This window comes from Peromyscus californicus, unplaced genomic scaffold (genome assembly GCF_007827085.1).
Source record: "Peromyscus californicus insignis strain IS unplaced genomic scaffold, ASM782708v3 Scaffold_3__1_contigs__length_106647218, whole genome shotgun sequence".
Lineage (NCBI taxonomy): Eukaryota > Metazoa > Chordata > Mammalia > Rodentia > Cricetidae > Peromyscus > Peromyscus californicus.
The window spans coordinates 18,601,507-18,627,429 of record NW_026294551.1 but is presented as its reverse complement, the minus strand read 5'-3'; the positions used below and the strand labels follow the sequence as shown (position 1 = coordinate 18,627,429).

The following is a 25,923-nucleotide window of genomic DNA, read 5'->3' as shown; positions in this document are numbered from 1 at the left end:
ATGCTTTGGGAGCCAATGAGGATTTTACGTCAGCCCCTGAGGCTGGAGACATGGCCTTCAGCTCTGGAGTGGGACTAGGTTTTTCCTGGCTTAGGAATCTGAACTTCACCATGGGGCCTCACTGAAGAGGAAGGTGGTTAGAAATGAGCCACAGGTCACCAGGAGGAGAACTGGGGATGCTGCCGAGGTGGCAGCATGGTGACCAGAGATGTCAGGGATCTAGCCTCCAGTGATCACGGAATATCTGAGCCATCTCCTGGGGACCAGAGCAGCTGCTGTCCCTCTTTGAGAGGCCAGGGGTTGTGAGGTGCTGTGCTGTTGCATATAACATGAGATGAGCTTCAGTGCCACCCTGGGACACCCACCGACTCCTCCATCCACCAAGGCCCAGGTACCCTACACAGCTGGGGACCAGAGACTCAGTCACCCACAGGAATGACTGGGCAGTGGATGGGACCAGCTAACAGAGAAACAGTAAAAGCACATTCTCTGATGAGCTGGGGAACTGCTCCCCCACATAGGCCTGGAAGACTTGGAGTTTGTCCCGAAGATTCGGAGTAAAGGGATTCTGATGAGCGTGGTGAGCATGAACTCGGGCAGGCCTTGCCCTTCTCGCCCATTTCCTTTGCCTTGCTAAAAACAGTTAGATTACATTCCTAAAGCTAGCCACCAAGGTCTATTCTCTTATCTGGCTACTTCTTCCTTCTGAGGCCAACAACTACCAAGGTTCAACAATCAGAAGCCCTCTTTGGCTGACCTAATTAACATGCCCAATTAAAATTAAAAACCTCATCCTAACATGGGTTTTCCCCCTTCACCTTTATAAACTGCCATTTGCTTATGGGCCACATTTGTCCTCCCTCTACCCAGAGGCAATCCTTTGTCCCTCTGGGACAAATACCCTGCCTCCGTTCCCTTGTCCCCTTCCCCTTCTCCCTGTCCCCCATCTTCTTTACCACCACACCCTAGCCTGTATGAACACAGCCCTCCCCTTTTCCTCCTCTCAAGAACGACACCTGCAAGGTCACCGGCCGCTGTGTTCTGCCTGAGTCAGAAGCAGCCACTTTAACCTCTCTTCCCTGTTTAATAAAGGATCTCTCTGTGAAAACGGGAGTTTGGGTGTGGTTTGTGCCTCATCCAGTGTCTGGGACGAAGCCCCCACTGTTTGGGGGGGGGGTCTCCGTCACTGTTCACTTGTTGGATGGATTATTGAGTTCCACTTAGGAAGGAGCACTGGAAGGCAGCTGTGAGGCAGCAATAGAGCTTCGAGTGTCCCAGGGAGTGCCCGCTTGGGACTGGGGGGTTTGAGTACGAAGAAGACCCCAGCAGGCTTGGGCCTATCGGGAAGTGGATGTGAGGCTTAAGGGGGATTTTTCCAGTGATGAGGTTGGGGGGTATAATGTACAAGCGGTACTAGGGAAAACCCTCCTGTGTGGCTTGATGGACTATCCCTCAGCCCCGGATCTCAGCCTCAGCCTCTGTGGCATTGATGTTGACAATGAAGCTGTTTCATCTACCTCCAATAGGAATCTGACTCACAGTAAACAAAGCTTCCAGAGACTGAGTCATACATCAACATGCCAATTTGCTTTTCTGAAATGGAAGTATATTCGGCTAAAGTAAGCTCTGCCCGCAGCCTGCTTCTGAAACAGAAACCCATTGTGAGTCTCAGCGCCACACCCTCCCTTCTAAAAAGCAATGGGCAAAACTTTCCTTGTAAGCACATTTCCTCATTGGGATTATAAGGGTAGTGCCGTTACTTAGCCCACAGCCGAACTGTGTTTAATAAGCGGTTTAATGAGTAACATAAAGTTCACTCTACAGCTGCCTCCACACCCTCAAGTTGGGCTTACAGGTTTCTCCGCACATATGTGCAGATTGTAGCCCTCTGTAACAGGTGGCCTACTCTCAGCCATCCACAAGAAGCCAACTGTCACCAATCAGACAGCGTCTACCTAACTTTCATTTTCTGTACGTCACTTCCTTTTCTTGGCCCACCTGGTGAAGCAGGACATCCAGAAATCAGTGTAGGTAGAGTTCACTATTAGGTGGCTCTACAGAGTCACAAAGCTGGTCAGGATCTGTACATATAGTTTCTTGCCTGAAATAATCAGGAAGATAAAGTGAGTTGTTATGGGGTTTGGGAATTTAGCTCAGAGGCAGAGCACTTGCCTAGTAAGTGTAAGGCCCTGGGTTCAGTCCTTAGCTCAGAAAAAAAGAATATGTGTGTGTGTCACAGATCTGCACACACACATGATTAAGTTCGTTTGTTCTTTCTTCCTTCCTTCCTTCTTTCCTTCCTTCCTTCCTTTCTTTCTTTCTTTCTTTCTTTCTTTCTTTCTTTCTTTCTTTCTCTTTTTTTTAATTATTTTTTTGAGACAGGGTCTCACTATGAGGCTCTAGCTGCACTGGAACTCACTATGTACTGGCTTCAATTCACAGTGATCCACGCCTCTGCTTCCCAAGTGCTGGGAAGCATGTACCACCATGCCTGGCCATGTATGAGTTCTTAAATGTGTACTTAAAAAAATTGACTGTGAAACTTGTTACAAAATCCCAAAAATAATAAAAGACTAGTCTCCTGCTCTGCACTCCTGCCCCAGCCCCCAGCTACCCTTAGAAGTGCCACAATCAATGGTCCTCTATGTATATGACATCCCCCCAAAACCCACCCACCTTTTTCTATCTTTGTTTTAAATACTTATATTTATCCTTTGTGACAATTTCATTCATTCATATCACACATTTGATAATATTTACACACACACACATCACTCCGTCTATCCCCCCCCCCCACACACACACACTCTGGACTCCCCTTTCTTCCCAACGAGTCTCCCTCCTACTCCCTGTCTTCTTTTTCCCCAGTGAGATTAATGGGTGAGGAGTTACTTCCTGAACCACAAGGGAACTTATTAATGGCTACACTACTGATGAAAACTCTCTATCATCTGTCTGTCTATCTATCTATCTATCTATCTATCTATCTATCTATCTATCTATCTATCCATCCATCCATCATCCATCTCTATCTATCTATCTATCTATCTATCTATCTATCTATCTATCTATCTCCATCCATCTCTGTCCATATCTATCTATCTATCTATCTATCTATCTATCTATCTATCTATCTCTGTCTCTCTCTATATATATCTCTCTATCTATCTATCCATCCACCCATCCATCATCCATCTATATCTATCTATCTATCTATCTATCTATCTATCTATCTATCTATCTATCTATCTCTATACCCCTCTAGTCCAGCAGCCATTAACTTCCAGTGGCTCCTCAGCTGGCAGGGATGGAGCCCTCCATCCATGCTGTAATGCTGATTGGGTCAATCATGTGCAGCTATGGAGTGAAACATCCATGTCACGGCCAGAAGACCACATTCCACAGCACCCCCCATCCTCTGATTCTTACATTCTGCCCCATTGTATTTCCTTCTTGCCTCCCAAGTGCTGCACTGACAGGCACAGACCACCACACCCAGTAGACATTTTCCCTCTGGGTCCTGGGCTTTGAACTCGGGACCTCACACATGTTAGTGTGCTACTACTGACCTACAACCCATATCCCAGATCTTACATATCATAAAAGTAACTCCCGGTTGAAATAAGAACAGGAATCTATAAATACTTTGGTTTTCCCAAACCTCAAAGCTGACAGCCACCCCAGGGCAACTGTGGTCAGTGATCTTTGCTATTCTTTAAAGTGTGACTGTCACGGCTCATTCCAGAGAGAATAGTCTGCCCAGGAGACCAAGTTACAAATGAGAGCATGCTGGATTAGCCAGAAAGTGGGCAGAGGCGGTGGCAAGTTCCCAGGGGGTATTTCTGTCATCTCAGAGGCATGGAATGAATTGCCTCTGTCCCTGCAGGGAGATTTATCATCCACCCACCCAGCCGCCCCTCCTTCCTTCCATCCTCACTACAGGGGCCTCCGCTAGGTGCTGTGCAGAATGTAAGGAGGGATACGACTCACTCTCTTGTGTCTTTTACTAGAGCCACGGATCTATGCAAATCTAAGAGGGACAAGAGAAGCCAGTCAAGGCACCTCTTGACACCATGACCATTTCACAGATCCAGAGACAAATGTGACGTTCCCAATAGCAAGAGCACGGTTGGGCCAGGGTGAGAGGCAGGTTCAGGGAGAGAACCCTTACATAAGGTGGGCACTGACACACGAAAGAATGGGTTGGTGAGCCGTGGCTGTGGAGGGGATCCGTCTGGGCTCAGAGCCATGAAGGGTACTCCATCCAATAGTGGCGTTCAGGAAAAGCCAATGGTCTTGGGAACACTCGAGGGGCTAGGCTCCAGTTAGAGAACTCAGAGCTACCAGGAAGGACCCTCAGACAAGGAACCATCATCAGCCATGGGATGATGAGTTAGTGGGATAAATCCCAGCCTCTCCTGCCTCCAGCCAGAGTTTTCTGTTGGCTAAACCTCTTGTGAACTTGGAAGAGAAACATGCCCATGGGTGTGAGTTATTTCCTCCAGTCCTGGAACAGTGCAGATGGGGGAGGGTAGAGGTGGGGGACAAATAGGTGACTCGCATGACCACTGGACCCTCTTTGCCCTCAATTGGTGCCTCTTCTCCCTTTGTGCCCTTAACCCAGCTGGATTTCCGGCCATGAACCTCTACTACAACGTGATATGTTTTTCCACCATGTGACTCCAAATTCCCCTCTGCACTTAGCCTGCAGATGGTACCCAATGACTCTAGCCCTCGTCACCACCTTACCCTGACTACATAGAGGTAGAACCCCAGGCTAGCCCCTCATGCAGGAGAGACTCAGGCAGAAGGGGGAAACACATGGCTTTCCCTCCCAGAATGTGCTGCCGTGTGGCCTTTGGCTGGACCCTGCTCATTTAATGCTTCGCTGGCTCAGGTGTATCTGGGAGACACTGGCCCCCGTCCAGGTAAGCTGCTGGGGCCTGGCCACATGGCAGGCAGCAATAGCCAAGGCTGGCTCAGTGCCACAGACCCAGCTTTAGAAATCAAGCAATGGGTGGTCAGAGGGAGAAGCAGCATGTTCTTAGCCACCTTGGAGCAGAGATGGCACAGCCCAGCCAGGCCCCCAATGGACCTAGACCCCAAGTCCTTAGTCTTACAAGGACCATGGGAAGCATCCATTCCTGAAGAAGACAATATGTCATCATACTACGTTCAGGAGGCTAAGAGCCGGAGCCTTAGCTGAGCCAGCTGGGCCCTCCAACACATCTGGTCCAGGGAAACTGTTCGCTCCCTAAGCAGAACCCTTTCCTAGCATGAGATCTCCTGTGTAACGCCACTATCTAAAACCCAGTTCCACCTGGTGTAGTGGTGCACGAACGTCATCCCAGCTCTCTGGAAGTAGAAGTAAGAGAAGCAGGAGTGCAAGGCCATTCTGGACCATTTACCAAGTTCAAGAGAGCCCAGGCTATAGAAGGCCCTGGGTCAGAAAGGCCAATCATGTAGCTCATGGTCCAGTGCTCATCTACCATTCATGAAGCCCTGGCTCCAGTCCCTAGCACCACATAGACTGGGCTTGGCAGTCATCCTGTCATCCTAGCACTTAGGATGTAAAAGCAGGAGGATCAGGAGTTCAAGGACATCCTCAGGTACTTTGCAAGTTTAAGGCTAGTCTAGGCCACAAGAGACCCTGTCTCAAAAACAAACAGATGAAATAATAAAATAAATGTTTTTTTAAAGATACCAAAAATAGCCGAGTGGTGGTGGCGCACGCCTTTAATCCCAGCACTCCAGAGGTAGAGCCAGGTGAATCTCTGTGTTTGAGGCCAGCCTGGTCTACAGAGTGAGTTCCAGGACAGCCAGGGAAAAACCCTGTCTCGGGAGGAAAATAATTGAACATCATGGTGATGACTCCTTCCTCTGGTCCCGACACTCGGGGGGATGAGGCAGGACGATTGTGAGTTTGAGGTCTGCCTGAGCTACATAGAAAAGAGAAGAGGAGGGAATTTCACCCTCACAGGCCTTCCCCTCCTCCAGCATCACTCCTGGAGCACTCTCTCTGGGATCGTGGAGTTCACAGGAAATGGTCTGGAAACCCTGGTCTATTAGTTCCCTAGGTGTCCTGGTAGCTCCTCCATGCTCTGAATTTTGTGACTAGCTGTTTGTTCTGTGTTGAGGATTGAAGCTGGGGTCTCATGCCTGCTAACCACAAGCTCTACCACAGAGCTACATCCAGCCCCTCAGGGATATGTCGATAAGGTAAACGTTATCTTAAATATTCATGTGTCCATCACCCAGATTCTACAATTATCAATGGAATCTGGTTTCATCAGGATCCTCACCTACTCCATTTCTTCCTATATCACTCACTACAAATCTAGGACATCAGGACATTTCATCTGTAAATATCTGAATTTGTATCTCCAAAAGATAGGTCCTCACTTTTATTTTTTAAGATTTAATTTCGTGTGTGTGTGTGTGTGTGTGTGTGTGTGTGTGTGTGTGTGTGCCTGTAGACACTAGAAGAGGGCATCAGAATCCCTGGAGCTGAAATTACAGGTGACTCTGCTCTCAGAGAAGGGAATGTGGCCCCTCTGTGATTTCCATACAGACTGGGACATCTAGGTTTGGACCCCAGTTTCCCAGAGTACCAGGTCTGCCACGTATGGTGCCACAGCACTGGCTGGGCCAGGTGTCCTGTGGGTGTTTTGAGCCAGGTAACTCTTGGTTTTGGGGTAAAACATTTTGTACTTTGTAGGATATCCTTACAGAATCCCTAGACTACCCTAGATACCAGCAACAACACTCCCAACAATGGCAATCAAAAATGTCCTTAGACATGCTTAAGGCTCTTCCCAGACTGGACACAAAAGGACCCTGGTCTATATCCTCTGTCTTAGGCCTCTAGAGGGAGGTAATTTCTCTGTAGAGATAAGTGGGTGTGTGCTCTTCCTTTCAAAAATTCGCTTCTACTTCCAGAATGTTCTCAAGATACCTTTCTATTCATGCAAACCTTTTTAACTTCCATGTACCTTTAAAAAGTTTTCTTACAAAAGAACAAAATAAATATAAAGAAAAAAGTCACACACCAAAATTAACCAGACCTTAAATCTATGTAACTCAATGAACTTCTACAATATTTATTTGCATGTTTTTAATAATTAAGTTATAACATTTTAATAAAAAGAACCAACCAATAAACTTCAATGGCCTTTTGTCCCCACTTAATAGATGCAAAAATATGATAATTGTGCCACAGATAAGTGTACATGGTGCCCTTGATTGATGCGACCTCAGGCTTGGGGAAAGGCAAGGAGGAGCCACAAGAATTCTCCTTTGCCTGTGTCACTGCCAAGCCCCATCCCACAGCCGGTCTCATCCCAAGGTGTCACTTTCCTAGAACTGAAGGCCCCTCTAAATCACAGTGCAACTCCCTAGAGGACCAGGCTCAAGCCACCTCTCTACGGTACACTAGAAACATCCAGAGTGGGAGTCAGGGATGTGGGCTTGCCTGTGTCTAGCCAGCTGTGGGACCAGGGGCAAGGTGTGGTGTGGCTTTCCCATCTGTAAAAGGCTGCTCAGACCTCATCCCAAAGCTGGTGCAAGGATGAAAAGAAAAAATGGGAAAGAGCCGAGCCTTGAAAGCCGCCTCACAAATCCTGCTGCTAGTGCCTATAATTCTAAAGGAGTGAATGACAAATGTCAAGCCCTTCCCCGGCCTTCCTCCGCCAGCCTCCGATGCTCATGTTTGGCCTCTGAGGAAATCTCCTGCCTTGAAAGTCTCCCTCTCTTGTTGCCATCGCCTGTCCGAGTTCTCTCCCCTCAATCCAGCTCTTCCAGACAACTCTATCCTCTGACAAAGGCAAGAGGATCAAAGCCAGGTGGTCCTTCTCCACTTCGTGTGACACCAGAAACCCACCCCATCCAGCTAAGAGCAGAGCTGGATACATCCCTAGGGGAATAATGTCAGTGATAGCCATTTATAATATTTAATCATGAAAATGGTAGCTGGGCTGGCAGCACGGCTTAGTTGGTAGGAGAGTTGCTGGAAGTCCTGGGGTTCATCTGGAGCATAAACCAGGCATGGTGGCACATGCCTGTAATCCCAGAACTTGGGAGGTGGAGGCAGGAGAATTAGAAGTTCACGTCATTCTTTGCTATTTGGTGAGTTCAAGGCTAACTGGGGTTATATGATAATCTCTCTCTCAAGAAAAGAAAAAGGAAAAAGAAAGAAGGAAAGAAAGAAAGAGATGACTCAGCAGGTAAATGTGCACTTTCCACACAAATCTTGACCCAAATTCCATCCCTGGAATCCACATAAAAGCCAGATGCAGTGGTGCAAAATCCTACAGCAAGATGGGAGATAGCAATGGGAGAATCGTCTCGAAGCTCAAGGGTCGGTTAGCCAGGAGTGGGAAGCACAGCAGAAATTCGAGAGACCCTGCCTCAAAATCAAGGTGAAGGGCTGTTGACATGACTCAGCAGGTAAAGACACTTGCCGTTCAAGCCTGAGATGGTGGCCTGAGTTAAATCCCTGGAAATCTGTGTAAAGGTGGAAGGAGAGAAGTCCACAAAATTGTCCTCTGATCTCCACATGCCATAGCACGCATGCTCACATATACATCACACACAATTTATTATTTTTTTTTATTTTTATTTTTACCTGTGGAAATTGAGAACTGACTTCTGAAAGTTATCCTCTGACTTGCACACATATACTGGGGCATGAGTACGTGCCCACACTCACACATGAAACCCACACCCACAGCCACACCCAGAGTAATGATAAATTTTTTTTAAAGAATTTAAATGGCTGGGTGGTGGTGGCACATGCCTTTAATCCTAACACTCAGGAGGCAGAGGCAGGCAGATCTCTGAGTCTGAGGCCAGTCTGGTCTAGAGAGTAAGTTCCAGGGTGGCCAGGGCTACACAAAGAAACCCTGTCTTCAAAAGGGGGGGGGGAGGAGCTTAAATGTCACAAGGCCCTGCACATGAAGCACTTTACACACTGTATTGAGAGCAAGAGGTGTATGTTACTGAACAGACACCTTCCACTCTCCAGATCCTGCCTAGACTTCTGGATAGCAACATCCCAGTTGGCACATGCAGGGTTAATATTCCTGCCGCCTTGGCCACAGTACCCTGTCTATTGTTGACCTAATTTTACTAGCCTTTAATTATTTATCAAAGTGGCTGTATCCCATTCTAGGCTGTGAACACCTTGAGGGCTAGGACCCCGGCACATTAATCATTATTAGCATTGGCGTCCCGCAGTGACTGGCACATAGTTGCTGCTCATTAAATGTTTGTTGAATGAGTGGAGTTACTAACACTGTCTTTCCCAGTGTCCCTGGGATTTTAAAGACTGCTCTCTCTGCAAGGCCATTTTCCCTGGCTCCATCCTTTGGACCGAGGCTACGGTGAGTATGATCTACAGACTGATATGGGTCTGCCAATTATGTTTCTAGTGTATGACAAGGTAAGTGGAAAACTGAGAATGAGTGTCCAGACATGCCAAAGCAATCTGATAGTCATGGAGGCCTACTGGATCTTCCAAGTTTTTAATTATGCTTTTATTTTATGTGCCTTCATTTAATTTTTTTTTCATTTCCTAGTCATTTATTCCCACTGTATTTACAATAGTGTCAGCTGTGACCAATTAGAAATGTGAAAATAGCTAGGTTTGATGAAGCATGCCTATAATGATGGAGTGCTTGGGGGACAGAGGCAAGGAGATTGCCTGTAGTTGGAGAGTGAATTCCAGGCCAGACTGGGCTACCAAGACCCTGCTGCAATCAATAAATAGGCCTGGTTCTTAGTCACAGGTGACCTGAGAGGTCCCATTGTTCACCACATAGGTGCATGCACACACTGCCACTGTCCTTACACCTCTTTGATATCTGGAAGGCCAATCGAATGTCTTTTATTTCTGTTTGGGTTTCTTATGCTGCTCCTTTCTTTGGAAGTGTTACTGAGCGAAAGCTGATTCCTGCTTGGACCTAGACTGAATAGAGGGCAAAAGAGGGAGCCATAGGAAGAGAGTGTGGGAAGGCTCAGGCTGGGGAAAGAGGGGCTCCTATGGGGTGGAGCAAGTCCAGAGCAGGCCATGGAGAAGTTGTCCAGGAGATCACCCAGAGCATCAGGTTGTGGGTGTAGGGTGACGGCAGAGATTGGCCTACAGTATCTTCCCTGGCAGAACAGCAAGGCAAACCTTTGAAGGTAAAAGGCTGCAGTTTCCAGACAAATACAAGGGGATGCTGAGGACTGTTGAACCACGGCTCTCAGAACAAGTTAAACCCAGGCACGCACCCCAAGCCCCCACTCCAGCCTGGGGTGCCTGATGGAGGTTGGATCAGGGACTAACACAGCCAGGGTGAGCAGCACTGGCTGGAGACACCTCAGGGAGAAGATATTCACCAGCTTAAAGCCAGAAGAGCCAGAGCTGATTTCTGTCAACGATGGCATTAGCATACTTAAAGATCATGTCAAGGGGAGGAGGGTGAGCTCCGAGGAAAGCTGCTGCTGTTTACTGAGTCTGGGGAGTCAGAATCCAGAGAAGCAGCCCTGAAGCTGTCTTTCCCCCAGAAACTGTGCTCCAAGGCCAGGGTTGGGATGTGGCCCTGGAGACAAGCTAACCTCTCCTCCCCTCCTCCATTCCACAGTCCAGGGTTCCAGAGCCCTTCTCAAGAATCTACTTCCTGCCAAGAATTTCCTGGAAGACCACCCAGTCCACTCTATCTCGAGGATGACCATGAGAGGGACTATATGTCAGGCACTGTGCCAAGTCCTCTCTCTTCAACGATTCTAGGAGATGCGCATTCCTGTGCCCATTTAATAAATGAAAATATCGAGGCCCCACTAAATCATTTTCCAGAACTGTTCAGCTTGAACTCAGAAGAGCCTAGACTCCAGTCCAGGCTGCCTGACTCAAGAACCAGTAGGCTACCGGGTCACTCTGTATTTCCTTTTGCTGGCAATCTGTTTAGTATGTCCATGCATCCATCTCTCTGGGACTGAACTGAGTCACTACCCCGAACCTGAAGAACCAGGGCTCTGCCTCACCTGGACTGTGTATACATACACACACACACACACACACACACACACACACACACACACACACACACACACACCAATGGCTAAGCAATATGACCAGTGGGTCTCGGCAGTGCTCCTTTTACCTCAGTAGCCACAACCCCATCAGAGCCAAGACCTCCAGGGCCATTGAGCTGGGAATTAGGAAGGAGGATACTGTCTATGGGGGATTTGGACCAGCCATGCTCCACAGTGCCTCGGTTTCCTCACTAATAAACTATCACACGACCAACAGCAACTCCAGCTCCAAAATGGCTATCAACAGGGCCTCTAGATGTGATGGATCTCGCTCAGTGTGCTGAGAACAGAGTATAAAGGAGAGGGGTTGCACAAAGCATAGAGTCCAGAGCAGCAGCCAGACACAGCTGGATCTCAAAGTCAGCTGGTCCCGGCACTAGGACCCTGCCTCTCTCGGGGGCTTCTGTGTACTCAGGAGCAGCCACCACAGATTCTAAGGGGTGAAGATGTCTCTTCCTCTGAGAAACTCCTTTTCTCCCTCTCCAGCTCCCGCTCAGGAAGGAAAAGGGGGAGGAAATCAAAAGAACAGTCCCTCTAACGGGCCTGAAGGTGGCGAGAGCTGCTTTTCAGGCTGGAGTGGAGTTAGAAAGCTAACCCAGATGAAGACCCTGAGGTCTAGCGGGACAACCCACTCCAACCCCAAGAGCTTGGTCAAGAGGGGGCGCTGTGGCCTCCTCCACGCCCTGCCCGCTGGATTCCCAGCTGTGAGCATAGGGCCGCAGCACAGTGCGCGCCCGCTTTGCCCTCGGCACAGCCCAGGTGCCCAGCACCGCTGTCTCCACTTCATCTTGCAGATCCTAAGTAGGGCCTGGATCAAACTGGCAGACTCTTAGTTTGAAAAATGAATGAATGAAGGAACGAAAGATTGAAAAAGGAAAGGCTCCTGCTGCGGAGCTCTGGTGTCTCAGCACCCTCTGGGTGTGTCTAGGCCAAAAACGCCGGGGTGGGGGTCGGGCCCGGGCTCCCTTCCCTACTGAAGTGGGGGTATTGGTGGACCTCCTGGCTGGCTGCAGGGCGGGAACGACCCAAATGTAGTTCCCCGCTTCTTGTTTCCACCTTGGCTGAGCTTGGTGGAGATGGCCCTATTCTCCAGCTCCTATTAGCCTCCTAAATTCCCCAGAGCCCCTCAAGTCCCCCGAGACCCCCGATTCCCTTGGTCCCGACCACCAGCCGCACAGAAGGCGAGAGGAGAGAAGCTGACTGCTCTCCCGCCGCCGCCTCCCCATCCCTGGTTCTCCCAGAGCTGCAGCGGCCGCCGCCGCTGCCTGCGCGCCCCGCTCACTGCCGCAAGCCAGGGTGCAGGGGAGAGGGGGGTCAGCACGGCCAGGGCGCAGGGAGCCGGTCCCCGGCTGGGCAGCGAACAGAGAGGGCGGGAGCCGGCATCCAGCGGAGGGGCGAGGCGCGGAGGAGGGACCGGAGGAGAGGGGAGGGGAGGGAGAAAGAGGAGGGGACGCGAGGCGAGGGGGCGGGGAGCCGAGGCGAGCGGCAGGCGGACCGTGGGGGAGGCGGCGGGGCGACGCGGGTTCCAGGCGGGAGAGAGGTGGCGGCGGGCCGGGCTGAGTAGGGAGACGGCGACCAGACTTGCTCGCGAAGGGCGAGCCAGAGCAGACCGGCGGGGCAGGGCGGAAGGGCGCGAAGCCGGGTGCCTGGGAGCAGCGCAGAGGCCCGGGAGACCCACCGCCCCCCGGAGACCGCAGCCGCCCGCTCTCCGCTCTGGGATGTCGGAGGGATCCTGGCATCGGGGACGCTGACGGTGCGAGCCCGAGGATGGGACGGCGCCCGCAGCTCCGGCTTGTGAAGGTAAGAGCGGACCGGCCCGCCGGGGATCAGAGGCGCTCTGGGCCGGGCAGGCGCAGGACAAGCGTGGGCAGGGGTGCTGGGGGAGGGGAGCAGGGAACCCGGCGCGTCCCGGGAGGCTTGGGTACAGCCTGGTGCCCTCTACCTGGACCTCTGAAGCCTGGCTTCGGAGACAGAAGAACTCCGATGGAAAAAGAACCGATGGTGGCGAACCGGCTGCGGTGCTAGGGGAGGAGGAGGGGGTCCGCCCACTCGAGGAACCGGCTCTACGCGAAGAATCGCTGCAGTCTTAGGGGCCGAAGCGACGTCCCCTTCAAGCTCTGGAGGGGGTTCCCGTCTCCTCCGGACTCCCTCCGAGCCGCCCCTTTCTTGGTCCTGGGCGCGCTTTCCTGCCGGTTCCCCTCGGTAGAAAGCCTCAGGTTCCGGAGGTAGATGCGGCCGGCGCCTCGCGGCCCTCTATCCACGTAGCATCTCTGGGATGCGACGGTGCCGCGCGCCCCAGTGTCCGGCCGGCCCGGGCGCAGCAGCCTCGGAGCGCAACGCTTTCTCTCCAGCCGGCGGCCGCTCTCGCTCTTGCCACCGGGCTGGGGAAGCGGTACCACAGCCCGGAGTTTCGTAAAGTCTCCAGTAGGCGTTTACAGCGCCTGCTGGATGAAGTTCGGGGGCGACCTAGGACTTTGCGGGGGTGGACAGAGCCAGGGAAGAGCTAAGTGCTTCACAACCCAGCCCGCAGCTCAGGGACAGGCGTCACTTTGCCTGTGCCAAGCGCGTCCTGGAGCGCACGGGCTCGCTGGGTACCAGCACCTCAGCGCTGATGCCTGGGAAGGTGAGTGGGTCTGGGCGCCGCCGCCCGGCCGGCCGTCCCAGTTGCCACGCCTGGGTCTCAGGGCCGACAGGGACCTCCTGGGCCCCAAGCAGAGACACCGGGTTAACTGTGGCCAGAGCATTCAAATGCCATTGCATTCAGAAGATTAAGTAGATTTAGGGGACAGGAGTGGGATGAGGGTGAGCAGTGGTGGTTAACGGACTTTTTCATCAGTTATTAAACTGTACATTTGCTTGCTCAAAAAGCATTTGAGTTAAATCATCACGCTTTTAAAATGTGACTTACTGCCCCGCTCACCAGTGACTCAGGTTCCCATGTCCTCCCTCTCCAAATACTCAAAGGTTGTCTTCAAATCTGAGGTAGTCTCAGTGAACCTAAGGGCTGGGGCCCAAGATTATTTTCTGGGCGACCGAAGTCTCCCGCAAAGAAAGTAGGGAGATTCAGGGAGGTGGCATAGGTAAGCATCAGTGGAAGTATTTTCCCAAGCTTCTCTGTGTACTGAGCCCTGATCGAAATTCACAGAGGGCTTAGAATGCAATCTTGTAAGCGAATTCAAAAGATTTGGGCTGTGGATATTTTTTTTTTCAAGTTTACCTGGAAATCGATGAATGTTCTTTCTCAAGCCCTTCTTAGAATTGCATGCAATGACCTGTTTAGAATGTTCACATTTTCTTAAACTAAAAAGGCTCTTTTTCCTCTTGTTCCTACTGACTAGTGGGCGTTGGGGGACTTGTCCCACCTGATACATTCAGCCAGTTCTCAGGAAATACCAACTGAGGTGCAGTTAGTGTGGTATTTGTATTCCACACACACATTTCCTGGTGGTAGTCTGGTTGCTTTATAAATACTAAGTCATTTCGTCTTCATAGCAGTCCAAGAAGTAGGAATTATATCCTATAGAGGATCTAAGCTGCTTGTTCAGAAAGGGGCACCATAGCTTGGCTGTCAGCAAACCTGACTTTGCCCTCAGCGTCTGCACACAGAATCCGAACCCAGGCACTCCTAACTAGGACTTTGTTTCGTCGGCTTTTGTCAGTAAAAATTCTAGCCACTTAAAACCCACTCTCAATCCCTACCAGCCTTGAGCCTGGGAGTTTCATCAGTTTGAACAAAGGAGTCCAGGGAACTTGGAGATCATGCAAAAACCAGTTCTGTCAGACAAGCCATGCTGGGAAAAGGGTCACTCAGGGGCCCATAGTGTGGGTTTCACATTGAACTGGTTATGGAGCTTTGTGGGAGAGTGTAAGAAAGATGAAGAACGTGTGTGTGTGTGTGTGTGTGTGTGTGTGTGTGTGTGTGTGTGTGTGCCTGCGTGTGCACCAAATGAAGGGAGATATGCGTGTGGAGCGTCTGTGGCTAAGAATACAGGTGAGACATGGTCCCTCTCCCTATCACCCCACTAGCTGCTCTTCCTGGAGACAAGTCTATGTTCTGGTGACAAGTGACTCCTGACAGTGACTGCGGGGTGAACCAGGCCTCAGTGGGTTCTTAAAGGACAACGAGTGTCCAGTGGCTTCCAGGGGGGCCAGTTGCAATGCTCTTGTTATTGCTTATAGCGATTTAGAAGCGTTCGGCACAGTCTACAAACCAGAGGAGGAAAGGACTGTGACATCATTCCTTCCATGCTGCTGTGACCATTTTAACAATGATCCTTGCTGGTCCTGTCTTTAAAGATCAGGTCTGGGCATTGCTGTGACTATGGACAGCCCTCTCTCTTGTAGTGTCACCACTCTCGTCTTGTCCCATGCCATTTCTGAGCCTTCCGAAGGAGACTGCCCTCCGCTGTGGAATGGCCATGGTTGGCTATGAGTGGTCCTCTCTTCCCTTGTTTCTTTGCTTACATAATAATGGAGTTGGGTTTTCTAGAGGTGCTGGGAAGAATAGAAGGGGGAAAAAAGTGAGCCATGGTGGGACTGTAGGCTGTGGGTTATGCAGTGGCCTGGTCACAGACCTGAAGCAGGGTAGGAAAGGGAAGCCATGGGATTTGCTATCCAGCCTAGGGAGAAACTTGGCAGCTCAGCCCCTTCTCAAAGCTTGCAGACAGGAAAAAGCAACCCACTGGCCTGGAGCTCAAGTCGAAAATCCATTTCTTGCCCTTGCTGACATTTGACTCCTGTGGGGGCCTCAGCAGCCAGCAAAGATCGGCCTCACATCTTTAGGGGTCAAATGTGCCCTTCGGCTCCACTGTCCACGTCCAGATTCCTGCCGAGGGCCTGAGCTCTAGTCCCAGGGAGTGGGAATGATGGGGAAGTAAGACCGCCATAGAGGCAGCAAGGTGTAGGGCTGAGAATTTCAGTAGTGGGAGGGGTAGGCATCCGCTCAGTGGTCAGCAAGCCTGACTTTGCCGTTAGCTCTGCATCCAAGGGGCTGTGTGATTTCAAGTAGGTCCCCTTCCCTCTCTGAGCCACAGTTGCTCTGTGCCTGAGCGTGAACTGACTCCCTTTACCCATTTGTCCTGCTAGAAGGGTCCCAAGAGCTCTTCAGGGCTGTGGCCTTACTTGGGAAGAGCAGGTCCAGCAAACTGAGTCCTAGCTCTGCTCCTCTTCATCTGGGGAGCTCACTGTGTGGGGACCAAGTACTCTGCTCTGAGCCTCAGTAGTCCCATTTCCCCTTCATAGCCCTGGACCTGAAAAGCCAGTGAATAGAGAACGTGTTTACCAGATACCTAAAATGAGGGTTACGTACCACCTTCTCCTTTTAGTTGATACAGTTGATGAAGGAATCCTTGTTGCCCCCATGGGACATGGATGTCACCTCAGAACAGAGAAGCCAGAGAGACGTGGAGGCTTAAATGAAAAAGCAAAAAAAAGCCATGCCACCTCAGATATGGAAAACACTAGAACCCCACTGTAAGCCACTGTGGTCATCCCAAAGGAGAAAAGAAAGCTGCAGGCACCAGGACAGATCACACCGGTGGCCTGCAGCCTCAGGAGGCTGGAGATGCAGCCATGTAGGGCGGCTGAAAAGGTTGAGTGAGCCCCGCAGGGTCCTCCCCTTCCTGCCTCCTTCTAGGGGACAGGAGAGCTGGCGGATGCCGTCTCTCATCTCAGATTCCACCCTGGCCATTTCTGGACTCTCTGGAAATGAGAGCCCATTGGGGACAGAAGGACAAGCGGAGATTTTGACTGCAGTTTTCTGGTCTCATAATGAATTGTTAATTAGAAATGACCCCTGTTCTGTGAGAAGTCCCAGTCAGCAAGCCATACAGCAATTCCTTTTAAAATGCTCTTCACCAGACATCTTACTCCTGGCCAGGCGTTTGCTTGTGGGACTTGGGAACGTCGGTGAAGCAGATGTGGGCTTGAATCCTGGCTCTGCTATGAGGCTCTGAGAAGCAGGGTTAGCACCCTGATCTGTTTCTTCATGGTTTAAAGGATGGGAGAAATGAAGCTGGAGAGATTGCTCAGTCAGCATTGTGCCTGCATGAATGTGTGAGGACCTGAGTTCGGGTCCCCAGAATCCACATATAAAAACTTGGGTATGGCAGTTTATGTTTGTAACTTCAGCGTTTTGGTGAGTGGGGCGGGGCATAGTAAGACAAGTGGATCCCTGAAGCCCATTCATTTGCTACCAGCCCAGCCTAGCCTAATCCATGAGCTTCCGCATCCGTGAAAGACCCTGTCTGAGAAAAATAATGATGAAGAGTCATAAAGATATCTGATATCCATCTGTGTCCCACATACGTGCACAGATGAGCATGCATTACCCACACTAACAAGTACACATATCACACACACAACACAATATCCATACACACTCTCCCCAAAATTGGGAAAATGGGGTAACCATGACTTCCTGCACTGCTGGATGTGGGTATGAGCTAGAGCGGTCCTATAAGATATCCCAGCAATGACTCCAGTCTAAGAAAGGCCATTAAAAGTGGGGAGGGGCTGGGGATTTAGCTTATTTGGTAGTGTTAGCCTAGCACACAGGAAGTCCTAGATTTGACCCCCAGCACTGCATACACCAGGCATGGTGGCTCATGAACCTGTCATTCCAGCACTCAGCTAATAATAATAATTAGAAGTTCTTGATCATACTGGGCTACATAGTGAATTCAAGGCCAGCCTGGGCTACATGAGACCCTATCTTAAAAAAAAATCAACCAAACAAAAATAAATAAATAGAAACTAGAAGAGGGGGAGAAGGAGGGAGAGGAGGGAGGGGCAGGAGGAGTGGGGAGGAGGAAACATCCCTGGGGGAAAGGCTAGAGCCACCAGCCTGCAGCCGAACTCAAGGTCAGGGGCCACACGGACCTGTGGAAACGTCTGTCAGTAAAAGTAGACACTTGCAAGGAGGATGATACGATGTGATTAGCTTTTGGGTACAAGCAATTGGTTTGAAAACAACTCCTTGGAGTCTGTCAGGCAACAGAGTATTAACCACTGATTTTCAGTGGAAGTAAAAGGCAGGACGGCTCAGAGAGAGGGAGACCTATCCTTGCAGAATTTCATCTCAGAATCGGGACAGGTCCTTCTTTCTATGTGAAGCGGACATGTCAGGATTCAGGACCTGTGCCCAGAGACACCTCTTGAGATGCCTCAGCCCAACCTGCTCTTTGGCAGTCATCCACCCGGAAACTGCTCCTGGATCACGTGAAGATGCTATGGAAACAGACAATCCTGCCACTGGTCTTCTGGGCCCAGGAAACAGCAACTACAGGAGCCCAGAGATGGTCTGAGTGGCACCCACCCTCCTCCACTGTCACCCTGATCTCTGATCTGGTGAGGAGCCAGGGCACCTAGGTCAGAGACCTGAAGAGAAACTGGCTGGGCAGGTCCAGCTGCTTCACTGCTGTGGCCTGGGAGGGGATTGTGGGAGCTCACTTTGAACTCTCCTGTGTTAGACTGCACAGGGGGACCAACCTTTTGGTTTCTTTGGGCCACATTGTCTGGGGCATACAGTAAGTGCTGGAGCTGTCCATCCTACCACCCAAAGGTGTAATGTGGCCCAAGGCTGTGAGTGGGGTACCCCTGGTAGAGATATAAGGCTGCCATAAGGCATAGTAGGAATCTTGGTTGAGTCTTTAGGCACTGGGAGGTCAGGACATTCAGGAGAATGAGAACAGCGTATTGGTCCAGGTCCCTGGCAAGTACACAGAATGAGCGCTGAAAGGCAGCCTGCCCAGGTAAAGTGCTAGGACGGGAACTGGGCAAGGACAAGATTGTCATCTGACAGGGCAGGGTGTAATCTTTCCCTTTGACGCCCTTTGCTTTCCCAGCCCTCTTAGGAAGGGTTCAGTGGTTTCCAGAAGACCTTTTCTGGCTCAGCGGCCCCCCTTCCGCTATGAGGATATTGCTGGTGGGCAGCCTGTGAGCAAAGATGAAGGATGGAGGTTCAGGTGGCAGCAGAGACAGGAAGGTCTTGGCTGATGAGAAAGGACTGAGAAGGAATACAAGTAGGGCATGGTCCTTCCGGGACCAGACTCTCCTGTACCGAGGGACCAGCCTTGTCCGCAGCCTGCTCGGGGTGGACAGTTTTGTTATGATGGAGGAGGAGGTCTTCAAGATAGACAGTCTGGTAGAGAGAAACTTCCCTGGCGAAAGTGAAGGGGAAGGAGGCATTGACCATGAGCATGAGATCTGAGCAGGCTTGGGAAGGAGGATGGCTTGCATGTCTGCCTTGGCCGTTCTGGCCTTTCCTTTTTCTCTAGTGCCCAAGATGCCATGTACCCCTGCTTCTGAGTGCTCAGTAACACTCACAGGTTTTGGCCCTGACCTGTGTTCCCTGACATGTGCTGGGGTGGTCCACATGCAGGCAGAGGCATCTGCATCTTGAGGGCTTCTAGGGAGACATCACTAAGGGGAGATCAGGGTTCGGGCTAGGGACGTTAAGAGAACAAGAGTCTTCTTAGAAGCTGGGGTGTCATGGAGCAGGCCTGGAGTACTTCTGTTTCCCGAGATGGGATTAGAGGTGCTCTGATCCTCCTGGTGCCAAGACAGGAGTAGCTAGGCAGGGCAGAAGGGGCTCAGAACAGTGGCATTCCTGCCTCCTCTAAATGGTCTTGGCCTGAGTGCATGTGACAACCCCTAGCACCCTGTGGGTGGCAGTGGGACAACTTTGGGTTGGACCCCATGGTCTGATGCAAATGCTGCTGCCAGGCTGTGAGACTCAGGCCAGGAGTGGCAGGGCTCATGTGTACCCTGAGAACCTGAGTGTCCTAAGGAAAGGGCACATCCCTAATACTGAAAGTGTAGGAGTCCTGGGGTTAGTCATTCTGTCACTTCCTGGTTGGATGACCTTCGGGAAGTCACACCATCTCTCTGGGCTTCTGTACCTTCTTTAACTGGACAATGGTAGGGATTAAAACAGGAAATGCTTGTGCAGTGAGCAGCCTGCTCCCACCAAGGCTCAAAGAGGGGGACCTGCCGCTTTCATGGGTGTCAGCCATCTTCCCTGTCCCCCCACCTCATGCTGAGCTCAGCAGTCAAACTGTCTCCTCCACGAGGCCTTCTGTAATGCGCTCTGTCCTCCAGCTAGCCAGCGAGAGAAAGAAAGACCACGGGGATTTTCCAGTCCTCTGCAGACTATCCTGTGGTCCTGGCTGCACCCCGTGATTCACCTTGCCAGTCTGACAACATTGGAATTGGTCTAGACCCAGTTCAAGGAGATGAGTTTATTGACAACTTGCTTGGGTGTCACAGCAAGGACAAATTCCCATCCAAGTTTCTAAATAGTCTCTCTCAATTTTTGGACCTATCACACTGGTGCACTGGTATTGAACTCTTTGCCTTTGGCAAACCTGCCCAAACAGGTCCTGAGCACTCTTTGAGTAGCGCTGCTCTGGGATGCCCCTGGGGGCCACAGTTCCCACCCTCAGTGCCAGGATCACTGCGCATGCCCTGTGTGGCAATGCCATTTTGCACCTGATCAGTTCTGCTATAGACTTGAGTGAGAGAGCACCTCGGGTAGCTGAGGCTGTGGTGTGGAGCCTAGGAGGGCACCTTGCGAATTACCCTGGCAGGGGAGGGCTGGTGTCACACTCGGTGCTGGCTTCTTCTTCCTTATTCTACAGCAGTGGAAACCCTAGCTAAGGCACTCATCAACCTGTCCCTTGTCACTGGGGTAAGAGAAAGTCTAAGCGTCACCAGTGGGTCCTAGTGCCCCAGAGAAGCCAAAGAAGTTGTTCCTTTCCTGGTGGGCTCCTCCAAAGCTATGGGGGCCCAGACCTGCACTAGTTCTGTTATTTGGCTGTGGCTTGATCTGGATAAAACAGACCAGTTCCCACATCCAGGACCCTATTCTGCCAGGGAGCTAGTCCTGTTCTGGCTGCCCCTGAGCTTCAGCCATGCCAACCGTCAATCCTTCCTCGTCTACCTGGCCTTCTGCCACATTCCCACCCAGGAGGAGCTGGGTGGAGCCAGCTGGCCAGGTGGGAGCCTTGCCACCAGCCCCCTGATCTCAACTTGAGGCCAGAAACAGGGATGACAGGTCCATGGTTGCAAAGGACCATGGACAGAGAGCACCCGGAGCTTCTCCCTGGATGTAGACGGCTCTTTCCTTGTGTGTTTTCCTTTTTCCCAAGGACCTCCATTGTCTCCCTTTCTCCTCCTAATGAACAGATAGGTGAGTGTCTTCAGAATAGGGCTTGCCGAGGCCACTGTTGTTGGCATTTGGTGACAGTAGTTTTGTTTGTGTGTTGTGTGTGTGCCGGCGTGTGCACATATGTGTTGATGTGCGTATGGAGGCCAGAAGACAACTTTAGGTGTTACCTTGGAGAGCACCATCCATCTCCTTTGAGACAGGGTCTGGAGCGCACCAATTATGCTAAACTGGCTGGCTGCTCATCCTCAGGGATCTGCATGTCCCCACCTCCCCACCACTGAGCTTGAAAGGGTGCACCACCGCATCCAGCATTTGTATGTGGATTCTGGAGACCGGACTCAGGACATCATCATCCTGCAAGACAAGCACTTTGCCTATCAGGTAAGCCCCCAGCCTGGAACAGTAGTTCTTTGCTGCGGGGCTGCCTCGTACACTGGCATGTCCAAGCACCCCTGGCCTCTACTCCCTACCAGTCACTCTTCCCTCCAGTTGCTGCCAGGCTTCACCTGGCAACTTCTGGGTCTGCCTGACTCACATTCACATCGTGCCCCCCCCCCAACGCCCCCATGATTCATCCCTAACTTCTTCTCAGTGGGCCTTGGCCCAGCAGCAGCTTATGCTCCCGAGTGGCTTTGGTGGGCAGCTGCTCGACCAAACATCCAGGCAGCTGCTCACCCAAAACATCCAGTTACAAAAGCTCTAGGCTTTCTATAATAGACCCACTTGCCAGCTGCCGTACAGTCTCCTGCTTCCTTCCCAGCCTCCTCAAATCGCTTCTGAAATGCTTCTCCAAGGACATGCTTCTGCTACTGCCTGGAGACCCCTCCACTTGACACCTGCCTCTGTGCAGCTAATCAAGAGTCCCCAGGCAGGTCACCTGCAGGGTTGGTGCCCTTCACAGCTGTTCCTGCACCTGAGGTCTGGCTTCTGCCTCCTCAGAGACATCTCTCAGAATGCAGGGATCACACATAGCTCATAGATCCCAGTCCCCCAACCTGGGAGCAGGCTTAGAGCCCAGTCCAGGTTCCCTGCACCTGTGAGTTCTAAGTTCTACCTGACTCATGCCTCCCGCCATGGTCCCATAAGGGACTCCACTTCCCCATTCTTACTGCAGCTCACTGCAGCTCTAGTTATGACCTAGAGGTGTGGAGAGAAAAACAAAAACAAAAACAAAAAAAAATCCTGTACCCACTTGGATGCCTCAGGCTTATAGAAGGGGTTGGGGAACAGAGTGCCCTGTAAGGGCAGGAGAGGAGCTTGCACCCCAGTGCCTTCAGTTGCTAGGGTAATAGCCATGAGCAAGATTCTCTGTTCACATTAGTTTATCATCTAAAGGGCTCCAACTTCATGGGTTGAGATTACGTGAATGTCTTAGTCAATGCTCTGTTGCTGTGAAGAGACACCATGACCAAGGCAACTCTTATAAAAGAAAGCATTTAATTGGGGCTCACTTACAGAAGTTTAGTTCATTATCATCATGGTGGGAAGCATGGCAGCATGCAGGCAGACATGATGCTAGAGAGTAGCTGAGAATTCTGCATCCAGATCCACAGGCAGCAGGCTGACAGAGAGACACTGGCCCTGGCTTGAGATTTGAAACCCAAAACCCACCCCACCCCAGTGACACACTTCTTCCAACAAGGCCACACCTACTCCAACAAGGCCACACCTCCTAATCCCTGTCAAGTAGTGCCACTCCCTAATGAGCAAGCAACCAAATCTATGAGACTATGGAGGCCATTCCTATTCAAACCACCACAATGAGAAACTTCCGAGTCTATTAATGGGCAAGTCTTGAGTGAAAGCAGGAGAGAGGGAGGCCAGAGGCCCACACTGGACAAACATGTCACCGAGAGTATCAGAGAACAAGTCATACTGTTTTGGCTAGCTTACTGTCGACTTGACACAAGTTAAGAGTTACCTGGAAGAGGGAATCTTAACTGGGAAAAATGCCTCCCTAAGATTGGCCTGTAGGCAAATTGTCTTGATATTGTCTTTACAGACTGATATGAAAGGGCTATGCTGAGTGGTCACCTCTGGCACCTGAGTTGTATAAGAAAGCAGGCTGAACAAGCCATGAGGAGCAGGCTAGTAAGCATCATTGCTCCATGGCCTCTGCTTGAGTTCCTGCCCTGACTTCCCTAAATGATGCACAACGATAAGACGAGATAGACCCCAAACTTTCCTCCCTGAGTTGCTTTGGGTCATGGTATAGAAACACACTAGAAACCCCAGCTAAGACAGATAGGGCAGTAAATGAGTGACTAGAAGATGTGGGATGGGCCTATTAGCTACTTTTCTTCTCCATAAGACCAGATGATGGACAAAAGCCACTGGAGGAGGAAGGGCTTGTTTTGGCTCACAGCTCAGAGGGACACAGTCATCACAGGAGAAGGCTCAGTGGCAAAAGCCTCTCGGTCCATGGCTGTCTTAGTCAGTGTTCTATTGCTGTGAAGAGACACCATGACCACAGCAACTCTTATAAAGGAGGCATTTAATTGGGGTGGCTCCCTTACAATTTCAGAGGTTCAGTACACTATCATCATAGCGGGGGGAGGGGGGCATGCAGACATGGTGCTGGCTACACCTTTATCAGAAGGCAATAGGTACATGGATTCAGACACTGAGCCAAGTTTAAGCTTAGGAAACCTCAAAGCCCCCCCCCCACCACCACCAGAGTGGCATACTTCCTCCAACAAGGCCACACCTACTTCACAAGGCCACACCTCCCAATAGTGCCACTCCCTATGAGCTTATAGGGGCCAATTACATCAAACCACCACAGTGGCCCTGGCCAGGAAGCAGAGAAGGTCTTGCCCACAGTCTGCCCACTCACTTTCTTCTTCTTCCAGTTTTATTCAGTCAGACTTCAGGCCATGGGATGATGCCATCCATATTCAGGGTGGGATTTTCCTCCTCATTCATGGAGATTTAACATCTCTCTGGAAACTCCCCCACAGAGACACCCAAGGGTGTGCCTCATTGTGTTTCTTTTTGGGGGTGGGTGCAGGGCTTGTTTGGTTTTTTTTTATTGTTTTTTTGTTTTGTTTTGTTTTGGTTTTTGGTTTTTTTGTTTTGTTTTGTTTTGTTTTTTGAGGCAGAGTTTCTCTGTGCAACAGCCCTGGCTGTCCTGGAACTTGCTCTGTAGACCAGACTTCATTGTGTGTCTTAATCCAATCAAGCCTACGATGGAAATTAGCCATCATGATGAGCATTGGAGATAGGTACCACTCTTTGTCCCCACTTACCAAGCCCAGCTAATCCACATCGAGGGCAACACACATCCCACTTCTGTAGGTGGCCACAGCTCCTAGGAACACACTGGAGATGTGATGGTCAGGAGACCAGATAGGAACAGTCTTGGTAGGGGAGACTGAGTCAGGAAAGAAGCACCCTGACAAGAGAAAGCCCATTGCTGTAGAGCTGGCCGGGCCCTTGGCCCCTTGTTACCCTGTATGAGCTGAATCACCAAATCTTTCCAAGAGCTTCCAGGTGTAGATGTTTCATTCGCACTAGTCCCATTTGCAGACGGGACAGCAAGGCCGGGAGAAGTCCACTGGTTTCCAGGGTTACACAGGTGGGTCTGGGCAGGAAGATACCCACTGCAGAGCCCTCTGACCCCAGAGTTAGAGGTCTGGATTTGGGTTTTCCTGCAAGTCTCGGAGCCAGAGCACACTCATCCCTGGAGAAGAATTTCAGGAACCAATGTTCTTCTCATTTCCCACTCGTGGAAACTGAGGCTGGGAGAAGAACTTGTCCACTGCCCCAGAACAAGTCTGCCAGAGCCACACTTCCCTGTGCCAGAGTGAGCCTTCTTGAGCTCAGCTCTCTGGAGTCCAAGGCAGGGATGCTATGAAGGAAGGCAGAGGAGAGAGGGCACTCCATCAGGTGCAGAAGAGAAAAGGAGGAGGAAGCAGGTATTCAAGGGTCTTGGTGGAGTTGGGCACAGTGGCACGTGCCTGTAATCCCAGCATGAGGAAGCTGAGGCAGGAGGATTGCCATGAGTTCAAGGCCAGTCTAGGGTACATAGTGAGCTCCTAGGCTAGAGTGAGAGCTTGTCCCAGAAAACCTAAGGGAGAAAAAGAAGAAAAGGACGGAAGGAAGTGGGAGAGGGAGGGGAAGTAATGAAAGTCATGAAAATTATCACAGGACCCTTTGGACCAAGGGGTCAGAAAAAGAAAGTCAATCTGTTTTGTTCATTCATTCATTCATTCATTCCACATGTCTTGCAATTCATCGAGGATATCCTAATAGTCACAGACCCTACCCCAGAAGCTTATAGCCCAAGCAGACAGACTCCTGTGTCCTCAAAGGCCGTGTGTATAAACTCCACTGCCTAGTGAGAAGCTGGGGTGGGGGAGGTCCAGCCCTGCCATGAGGCCTCGATGAAAGGAGGCAGAGAAGTGTAGAAGCAGGAACAAGGGTAAGGGGACCCACATGGGAGCTCGGGACCCAGGGAGACAGTCTGGAGGTGGGGAACACCCAGTCATGCACCCCCCCTGAGTGTAGGCAGGAGATTTTCCCTTCCATTTTTTCTTCTCTGTACAACAGCAATTTAAGCTGATTAAATGCAACAATACATTATTTCTTGTCTACCTGGAATAATCTTCCACTGCTCGCCCACTTTGGGGGGAAACAGGCTCTTTACCTTGAGATGGGGGCAGGTTGTGACTGTCAAGAGA

The 25,923-nt window shown here is 50.9% G+C and overlaps 1 protein-coding gene and 1 long non-coding RNA gene across 4 annotated transcripts in view; one reads left to right on the top strand and one right to left on the bottom strand.

The window, feature by feature from the left end:
• LOC128121231 (uncharacterized) overlaps positions 1–13,129 on the bottom strand; it is a 58,231-nt gene extending 45,102 nt beyond the window's left edge. The window contains exon 1 of one of the 2 annotated variants that reach the window (XR_008222118.1): positions 13,016–13,129. This is a non-coding gene — a long non-coding RNA (uncharacterized LOC128121231). The remainder of the gene's footprint in view (positions 1–13,015) is intronic. The other variant, XR_008222119.1, reaches the window with a different exon arrangement.
• Crhr1 (corticotropin releasing hormone receptor 1) overlaps positions 12,567–25,923 on the top strand; it is a 48,673-nt gene continuing 35,316 nt past the window's right edge. The window contains exon 1 of one of the 2 annotated variants that reach the window (XM_052755673.1): positions 12,567–12,873. In XM_052755673.1, coding sequence (XP_052611633.1) covers positions 12,841–12,873 — 33 coding nt within the window. In that variant the 5' untranslated portion in view covers positions 12,567–12,840. Of the gene's footprint in view, positions 12,874–13,556; positions 13,697–25,923 lie in introns of those variants that run through there. The other variant, XM_052755674.1, reaches the window with a different exon arrangement.